The following is a 9,383-nucleotide window of genomic DNA, read 5'->3' on the forward strand; positions in this document are numbered from 1 at the left end:
ATCTAATGTAAACCCCCGTTTTGTAGGAGATGGCTGGTGATGATCCCGGAAGGGGTGGACGTCCGGATGGGCAGGACGGTGACCTTCAGTTCCTTGATACTCTTCATTCTTTGAAGAGCAGGAACGGCCTCTACCTGCAGGAACTGGCTGGTCTATATGAGGCTGGTCTGGGTGATGGAGCTCTGGACAGGTTCTTCTTTTCCACCCCGCTCAGGGACCCGAATGTCGCCCTCCAGAGGTAAGTGGGAGCATATTATCTGTGTGACGTGGGCCAGGACTTGTGTTTGTAAAGCTGCTGATTCCTCTTCCAGTCCGGAGGCACACACAAGGGCCAGGGCCAGGAAAAGCTGCAATGCTGTCACCTTCACAGTACCAGAACCATTTCAGATGAGTGTGCGGGAGAGGGAGAGTCCTCAAGCCTGGGCCGATCCCGACCCGGACATGAAGCAGGAAGACATCGAATGCTATAAGCAGTTCCGGGCCCAGCCTGTCCCAGCTCAGGTCCTCCTTCCCCTCTACAATGACATCATGGAGCAACAAGATGAGCGCAGGAAGTCCGACATACAGAGGAGAAAAGAGCAGCTGATGGCCATGCAAAAACCATTTCACTTCTTATCAGAAGAGAGGAAGAAGTCACATGAGCGACCAGTGACGGCCCCGGCCCAAAAATCCCCGAGTGTCATCAAAGCCATTCCCAAATCTGTACTGGACCCATCAGTCAGCGATCGACTAAAAGGTAATGTTCCCCCTGCACCATCCAGTCTGGGTTCCTCTCTGCTGTGCTGCTGACTCCACAATGTTATGTGGTAACGTGGAGTATCCAGAGAGCAGTGGGGGCAGGGAATTATACCCCTGGGGTATTGGGCTCTATAGAGGCTAGTATATTAGCTCCAGAGAGCAGTGGGGGCAGGGTATTATACCCCTGGGGTATTCGGCTCTATAGAGGCTAGGGTATTAGATCCAGGTATTATACCCCTGGGGTATTGGACTCTATACAGGCTAGTGTATTAGATCCAGGTATTATACCCCTGGGGTATTGGGCTCTGTAGAGTCTAGTGTCTTAGATCCAGAGAGCAGTGGGGGCAGGGTATTATACCCCTGGGGTATTCGGCTCTATAGAGGCTAGGGTATTAGGTCCAGGGATTATACCCCTGGGGTATTGGACTCTATGGAGACTAGTGTGTTAGATCCAGAGAGCAGTGGGGGCAGGGTATTATACCCCTGGGGTATTGGACTCTATACAGGCTAGGGTATTAGATCCAGAGATTATACTCCTGGGGTATTTGGCTCTATAGAGTCTAGGGTATTAGATCCAGAGATTATACCCCTGGGGTATTGGGTTCTATAGAGACTAGTGTGTTAGATCCAGAGAGCAGTGGGGGCAGGGTATTATACCCCTGGGGTATTGGGCTCTATACAGGCTAGGGTATTAGGTCCAGAGATTATACCCCTGGGGCATTGGGCTCTATGAAGAGAGGCTAATAAAAGGGATATGTGGTGTTATAGAGAGAAGAATGACATTGCAGACGTCTGATTGTAAATCTTTCTGGTTTGGTTTGCAGAAGCAGAACTCCTCCGGAAGATCAATAGTCAGTTAAGAGCAAAGGAATTGCTGCAAAGTTCCTCTGCTCCCGTAACTCTGACCCGTCACTCCAGAGACCCCAATTCCAGAACCTCCCTGAAATGCAAAGAGCAGCACCTTGCTTTCCTGCAACAGAACCTCACTTTCCAGCCTCGCACAAACCCGGCCGTCCCCGACTTCCAGGAGCTTTACAAGAACTTCCAGAGACTTTCTCTCTCCAGGCAAACCGTGCGAGAACCTACCGAGACCAAACCCTTCAATTTCCTCACATCCAACCAGAGGCACCGAAAGAAACCGAGCCGTACCGAGAGAGAACAGGTGAGACTGCAAGTTCCTGATATCAGTCCTGTCAGTCCCTGTACTGCTGGCTCTGGATCTAAGGTGACCGCTGTCAGTCCCTGTACTGCCGGCTCTGGATCTAAGGTGACCGCTGTCAGTCCCTGTACTGCCGGCTCTGGATCTAAGGTGACCGCTGTCGGTCCCTGTACAGCCTGGTGTCTGGATCTAAGGTGACCGCTGTCAGTCCCTGTACTGCCGGCTCTGGATCTAAGGTGACCCCTGTCAGTCCCTGTACAGCCTGGTGTCTGGATCTAAGGTGACCCCTGCCAGTCCCAGTACTGCCGGCTCTGGATCTAAGGTGACCCCTGCCAGTCCCAGTACAGCCTGCTCCGGATCTAAGGTGACCCCTGCCAGTCCCAGTACAGCCTGCTCTGGATCTAAGGTGACCCCTGTCAGTCCCCATACAGCCTTGTGACTTGGTATAGGTGACCAGGGCAGCTCCCTCTATAGTTTGGTGACTGCGGACATATAGCACACAGGCATCATGGTGTGTAAGTAAATGGAGGGGTGAGTATCATTTTGATGGGGTAGCGCGGGGGGGAGCAAGTGGCGAAGGGGTAAGGGGTGACCGTGTCAAAGGCTGGCTACGCGTTTCGAAGAGCTGTTCTTCTTTCTCAAGCCAAAGAGTGAGGGGACCAAACTCTTTGCTCCTCTCACCAAACTCTTTGGCCCCTCACTCTTTGGCTAACCCTAACCTCGCCGCTGATACCACGCCAGTACCCACTACTTGGTAAGTTTGATACCCTTATCTGCTAGGTTCTGTTCATAGAATGATTTGTACAGGTGGGGCGGAGCTCCCCGTATCACTCTTGTACAATGTATTCTGTATATCACGGGTCACTAAATGGCAGACCGCGGTCCGAACACGGACTGAGTGGCGGTTGGATCTGCACCGCGATCGCCGACCAGCGCTGAGTTATGGCTGACAGTGAATACATCGGCCTCCGAGGCTCATGTTTCCATTGCCAGCCATAACACAGTGCGGCCCTCCCCCCTCTGCTTCAGTCATTTGGTTGCTAGGTCTACTGGCATCCTAGCGACCAATGACATTAGGCAGAGCCAGCTGCTACAACTACAAGTGATCTGGGTGGCTGTACATCCACCCAGATCACGTGTAGTAGCCTGCGTTTGTGCCCCACCCGCTGTGGATTTCGGGTCCTCTGGGGGGGCGGGGACCATGGCAAACAGTGTCAGGATGGAGAGTGGTAGCAGACCAGGTAACGTCTGTACCCCAATTTGCTCTATGCCTAATGAAGCAGGGAGCGCTAGGCTCTCAGCGCTTCCTGCTTCAGCTGTCAGAAGCTGGCTGGTGTCCCAGGTAAACAGAAGATGAAGCACATTCCTGCGTTGGAGGGCAAGGGAGACATCAGAGGTCTAATAGACCCCCGATGTCTCCATAAAGAGAACCTGTCACTTCCAAATGCTGACACATAGGGGCTTGTTAGTGTAGGTGAAATATAAAAGCTAAAATGAAACCAACCCTGCCGCCCCAGCCACCTGATTCTAATGAACATGTGTGCGTAGGACATGCACATGTATGTAAACGGGAGGAAGGGGGGACTTTTAACAATATACATCAGCACTCTGCCTTGGAATACACACCAGCTGCTGTGCGTTGCAGTGTAGCTGCTGGTGTGAGTGCAGCCCAAATGGCGGACGACGGAATGGACAGGAGCTTAAAGTGACCGTTCTGTCCGGACCTCGATTTGGACCTCGGCTTGAAAATTTTATTCACCGGCTCCTTAAATTTGAATTTCCTTCCCCAGCTCCATACAATACAACATGCTTTCTTCTCTCTGTATCTGCAGGATGAAGAGCAACCCCGTGTCCCACCCTCCCGTCACCTGTCCAGCTTGTCACCCAACACCCTTCCCGTGTACATAACAGACAGCACCAAGAGGAGGGAGGCCTCCATCAGGTATGCCGGGCTCAGGGGGGCGTCTCTATGTACCCCACATCATGATAAAATGGACGCACACCGACACCGGCTGATGTATTGCAGATTTTCACTACAAGACCAGGAGTGCAAGAGTGCTGAACGGGAAAAGTGGCTCCAGAAACACCGACAGAGATCGCTGGCTATGCAGCGCTCCGTCTCCCGCCGCGCCAAAGCTTTAGATCCGCACAAACCGCTGGCAGATACCAACAGACACAAACTGAGAGAGAACCAGTAAGTTCCATGCAATACAATGTTCAGCTCGTCTGATGTCTATGGGGGATGGGCTGATTGATGTTAAATTACCCAGCAGAATGAGTAAGGTCTCGTTCACACCTAGGCGTATTGCATATGCGCGTCTGTCGCGTGTTTTTTTTACCACGATTCGCGGTAAAAAAGTTGCGCGACCGTTGCGCGTTTCCGAAGGCTACTTGGCTGTATCCCAATGGAAACGCGCAACAAAACGGCCCAAAGTAGTACCTGGACCTTTTCAGGCGTGGGCCGTTTTGTAGGGCGTTAGGGACGGGCTGAAATACGCCAAGGTGGGAACGAGACCATTGAATACAATGGGATTTATATTTTTGAGCGTTTTGTAGAGCGTTCGTCGAGCGTAGAACGCGCTACAAAACGTTCAGGTGTGAACGAGGGCGAAGGGCCCGTTCACACATCTAGCAGTGACCTGAGCTGTGCTGCACCGGATTAGTACAGTACAGTGGCCGCTGCGCTGAGGTAAAACACAAAACCTGCATTTTATCGCAGCTCAGTGTATCCAACCGCATCCAACCATGCTGATACATGGAGACCCGAATGGTGTGTACACATTGTCCACTACACATAAAGTTTTAAAAAATTTAAATAGTGACAGCTCCAGCAGTGTGTGATACAATGTACACTACCGGAGCTGTCCCAGCACAGTACTTCTTGTGAATGGGCCCTTACAGAGACAAGGCGAGTCCACACCCAACTCCACCTTGTCATGATGAGTCCCCACCAAACACCGCCAACTCCACCTTGTGAGGATGAGCCCGGCGTGATGATGAGCCCGGTGTGAGGATGAGCCCGGCGTGATGATGAGCCCCGTGTGAGGATGAGCCCGGTGTGAGGATGAGCCCGGTGTGAGGATGAGCCCGGTGTGATGATGTCACTGTTCCTGTAGGGTGTCTGATTTGAAGAGAAGTCAGGAATATCAGATGGAATTGGAGCAGATGAAGAGTCGGGTGAGGAGGAGAGCGTTCCTTTTTGAACAAGTCTGGAAGGTAAATTGGAACAAATAAGACAGTCAGGGGGGGGGGGTTATTGGGGGGACATTGACCTTCATAGGAATAAACCTCCCTCCCCCGCAGTATGAACGGACAATCTTTCTGTCCATAGGGATCTGCAGTGAAGGAAGCAGAACGTAGATTCACTCACACTCTGCGACAGGCCGGACTGACTGAAGAGTTTGTGCAGCAGAAGGGAAATGTGGATGAGGAGATGGCAGACAGATACGAGCACCAAGATGATGAAGAGCCGTGACAGAGATGCCCCAGCTGGTCAAGAAGCTGCTATAACAACCCCCCCGATATTTGTATGTCCGCTGTGTACCATGTGACCTCCCGATATTTGTATCCCTGCTGTGTAAAGTGACCCCCCAGATTGCTGTCTGTGTCCCCATTGGGGTGATTCACAGTCTCTTCGGCCACCTCTGCTGACCTCAATATTTGGGGCTTCCTGCTCTACACTCTATCTCCCATATAAACAATGTTACTTTGTATCTCTCTATCTCCCTCTGATCAATGTTACTTTGTATCTCTATCTCCCTCTGATCAATGTTTATAGACAATGTTACTTTGTATCTCTATCTCCCTCTGATCAATGTTTATATACAATGTTACTTTGTATCTCTCTATCTCCCTCTGATCAATGTTTATATACAATGTTACTTTGTATCTCTCTATCTCCCTCTGATCAATGTTTATAATCGCGGCTTCTGTATTTTCGCATCAACTGTGGAATTGCCGGCAAGTTCAAAGGGGGGCAGAAAGACGGGGTGCGCTACGCACATCCTATGTAAGTCTATGAAGTTTTCTTGGCGTGAATAGCGCGTCCAGTGGCCACAACAGGTTAATTAGTTTGGAGATGAAGGTTAATTATCAGCTTTCTAAAGATAATTAATAAAGAGGCCACATGACCGCAGAGATACGAACATAGAAAAACTTTATTATAATTACAAACTTGACATAACAGACATAGTGACGGGTGAAGACACAGAACTCTAGACATATATACAATGTGTTCGGGTTATTTTCCTTGCGCACATAGTGCAATGAATGATTTGCGCAGGTTGGCGAGCAGCGCGGAGAAGTTTTTGGTCTCTCGAATCTTCCTCTCGTACTCTGCGATACACTCCAATGGCGGATCACATCCTTCAACTGCCAAGAGATGAGAGAGAGTGGAGTCACATGGTCAGCATGCCGTATATTTATCAAGGTGCCTAAAACAAGAACGGCCGCCTGTGGCAACCGCATCCCAACTGTGCGCTTCCAGTGAATGGAGGAACATCGGACGGGTCGCTGTGAATGAGACGTTTACTTTCACCCATGACAGACAATGAACAATGGGGACCTTTGTATTTACCTCAACATCCATTTTTGGATCTCACTGAGGGTTACATGAATTCAGAGACTGTTGGGCTATACTGCTGCCTACAGGAGGATGTGGACACTGACAAGCAAAGACCAGTACAACCCCTTCTCCCAGCATACCTCAGTGTTAAAGAAAAGCCATACTAAGAGCATGATCATATACATGGGGTGGGGGGTCCAACCGATGGGTGGGCAACAGCAGCAAAACACTAAGAGGCCCACAAAGAACAGAAATGTGGGACTACCTGCAGCTCAGAGTCACCTGAATGTCCTTCAGGTCCCAAGTGGCAGCCTTGCAAATGTGGAAAACACGGGCCCCAGTGCCAAAGAGCCCCAGAAGCAGCCACAGATCTAGTAGAGTACAACAGGAAAAGGTGGGACCCCTGAAGATCAGATGTGTCTAAGCCAAGAAATGGTGGGACAAGAAGCTGGCTCCCCTTCAGGGGCAATCAGGAATCATAGAGAGTTCAGGGCCACACCTCCAATACTCACAAACCAGCTGCTGATAGCAGGAGAGGTTCCGGAGGTCACAGGTGACCCGGTCACTAGCCGGACAATGGATAGAGCCACGTGTCATAGGAGCAGCGGTGCCCCTTCCTCTACACTGGTTGGGAAAGAGCGCAGGATACACCACCCAGGGGATGGAATCAGCCGCTCGTCCCTCGGCAGTAAACCAACAGAAAGCGGGGCGCCCAGTAACAATAGCTGACGATAAAATCGGCTCACATGACCTTCTCATGAAGTTAGCCTTCAAAGACCGGGTCACGTCTGTGGCTGTGCCACGGCTCTGGAGCCGAAGGTCATATTCCCCCCCACAATGCAGAGCCCAGGGCCCGAAGGTCTCACACCCACCCCCCACAATGCAGAGTCCAGGGCCCAAAGGATAGATTCCCCCACAATGCAGAGCCCGGGGCCCGAAGGTCACATTCCCCTCACAATGCAAAGCCCAGGGCCTGAAGGTCATATTCCCCCCCCCCCACAATACAGAGCCCTGGGCCCAAAGGATAGATTCCCCCACAATGCAGAGCCCGGGGCCCGAAGGTCACATTCCCCTCACAATGCAAAGCCCAGGGCCTGAAGGTCATATTCCCCCCCCCCCACAATACAGAGCCCTGGGCCCAAAGGATAGATTCCCCCACAATGCAGAGCCCGGGGCCCGAAGGTCACATTCCCCTCACAATGCAAAGCCCAGGGCCTGAAGGTCATATTCCCCCCCCCCCACAATACAGAGCCCTGGGCCCAAAGGATAGATTCCCCCACAATGCAGAGCCCGGGGCCCGAAGGTCACATTCCCCTCACAATGCAAAGCCCAGGGCCTGAAGGTCATATTCCCCCCCCCCCACAATACAGAGCCCTGGGCCCAAAGGATAGATTCCCCCACAATGCAGAGCCCGGGGCCCGAAGGTCACATTCCCCTCACAATGCAAAGCCCAGGGCCTGAAGGTCATATTCCCCCCCCCCCACAATACAGAGCCCTGGGCCCAAAGGATAGATTCCCCCACAATGCAGAGCCCGGGGCCCGAAGGTCACATTCCCCTCACAATGCAAAGCCCAGGGCCTGAAGGTCATATTCCCCCCCCCCCACAATACAGAGCCCTGGGCCCAAAGGATAGATTCCCCCACAATGCAGAGCCCGGGGCCCGAAGGTCACATTCCCCTCACAATGCAAAGCCCAGGGCCTGAAGGTCATATTCCCCCCCCCCCACAATACAGAGCCCTGGGCCCAAAGGATAGATTCCCCCACAATGCAGAGCCCGGGGCCCGAAGGTCACATTCCCCTCACAATGCAAAGCCCAGGGCCTGAAGGTCATATTCCCCCCCCCCCACAATACAGAGCCCTGGGCCCAAAGGATAGATTCCCCCACAATGCAGAGCCCGGGGCCCGAAGGTCACATTCCCCTCACAATGCAAAGCCCAGGGCCTGAAGGTCATATTCCCCCCCCCCCACAATACAGAGCCCTGGGCCCAAAGGATAGATTCCCCCACAATGCAGAGCCCGGGGCCCGAAGGTCACATACTAGGCTGGCCCTGCGAATAGGGGTCTGGGTATGACCTCCAAAGCTACACTGAGAAGACGCCGGTCCTGGTAGACCAGCTCAAGCAGCGATATAGATCGGAATCCATATTGAAGTCTTGGAAGGAAGAAAGCTGCAAGAAAAATCAGTTGAAGAGAAGACGTTCCTCCTCCCAGGACACGGAGCCGAGGGTTACACTGGAGGCCGGCCTATGGCCTTGTTTCTCCAATCCTCCTGCAGGGGGCAGTATAACCCGACTGTATCTGATGTCCTGTGTCCCTCAATGGACGAGAAACAAATACTCTCGTTCCTGGACGCCGGCAGTTTCCAATATTGCTCGCAGCAATTTTTCCCAACTAGTGCGCAGCGCAGGGGTTTGGCAATGGCAGCTCCAAGCATGTTGGCGAGATATTACCTGCACATGTACTTTTCTTGTGTTACCAATGTGCACCAACGCACCGCAAAGATCTGAGCCAGCATCACTGAAAGGAACGCAGGTCATGGATAGGTGTGAACCGAGGCTACAACTCTTCCAGAGTGCGGGTGCACATGTGCGAGCATCCTGCAGGGAAAGGTGTTCAGTAACAGATCATGTGACTTACGCTGGTACTCTCCCTTCTCATTGAAGAAGACGAGGCAGGAGAACGGCTCCTCCGGGTCTTTGGGGTTAATACAGCGAAATACAAACTGCAGCTTGTCACCTGGAAGAGACGACGACACGATGACTACAAACACTTCCTGTCCGAGCTTCCCGCCAAATCACATATTCTATTCGCCATCACACCCCGGAGGCGAGAGCTGATTGGTTACCGAGGGGGAAGCCTCTCTGTGATCTGATTGGTTACCGAGGGGGAAGCCTCTCTGTGATCTGATTGGTTACTGAGGGG

General features: G+C 52.3%; 2 protein-coding genes across 2 annotated transcripts in view; one reads left to right on the forward strand and one right to left on the reverse strand.

Moving 5' to 3' along the window:
• The first annotated feature begins 29 nt into the window (after window positions 1–29).
• FAM161B (family with sequence similarity 161 member B) lies at window positions 30–5,372 on the forward strand. The gene is made up of 7 exons (XM_018574328.1): window positions 30–238; window positions 312–736; window positions 1,563–1,900; window positions 3,730–3,839; window positions 3,924–4,091; window positions 5,014–5,113; window positions 5,229–5,372. The coding sequence occupies exons 1-7, from the start codon at window positions 30–32 to the stop codon at window positions 5,370–5,372; spliced, it is 1,494 nt and encodes a 497-aa protein (XP_018429830.1).
• Window positions 5,373–6,107: 735 nt separating this feature from the next.
• SPC25 (SPC25, NDC80 kinetochore complex component) overlaps window positions 6,108–9,383 on the reverse strand; it is a 5,000-nt gene continuing 1,724 nt past the window's right edge. The window contains exons 5-6 of the mRNA XM_018574331.1: window positions 9,099–9,197; window positions 6,108–6,268 (exon numbers count right to left, since the gene is read on the reverse strand). Coding sequence (XP_018429833.1) covers window positions 6,138–6,268; window positions 9,099–9,197 — 230 coding nt within the window. The 3' untranslated portion in view covers window positions 6,108–6,137. The remainder of the gene's footprint in view (window positions 6,269–9,098; window positions 9,198–9,383) is intronic.

The sequence above is a fragment of the Nanorana parkeri genome, unplaced genomic scaffold (genome assembly GCF_000935625.1).
Source record: "Nanorana parkeri isolate BGI_ZX_2015 unplaced genomic scaffold, ASM93562v1 scaffold2886, whole genome shotgun sequence".
Classification (NCBI taxonomy): Eukaryota; Metazoa; Chordata; class Amphibia; order Anura; family Dicroglossidae; genus Nanorana; species Nanorana parkeri.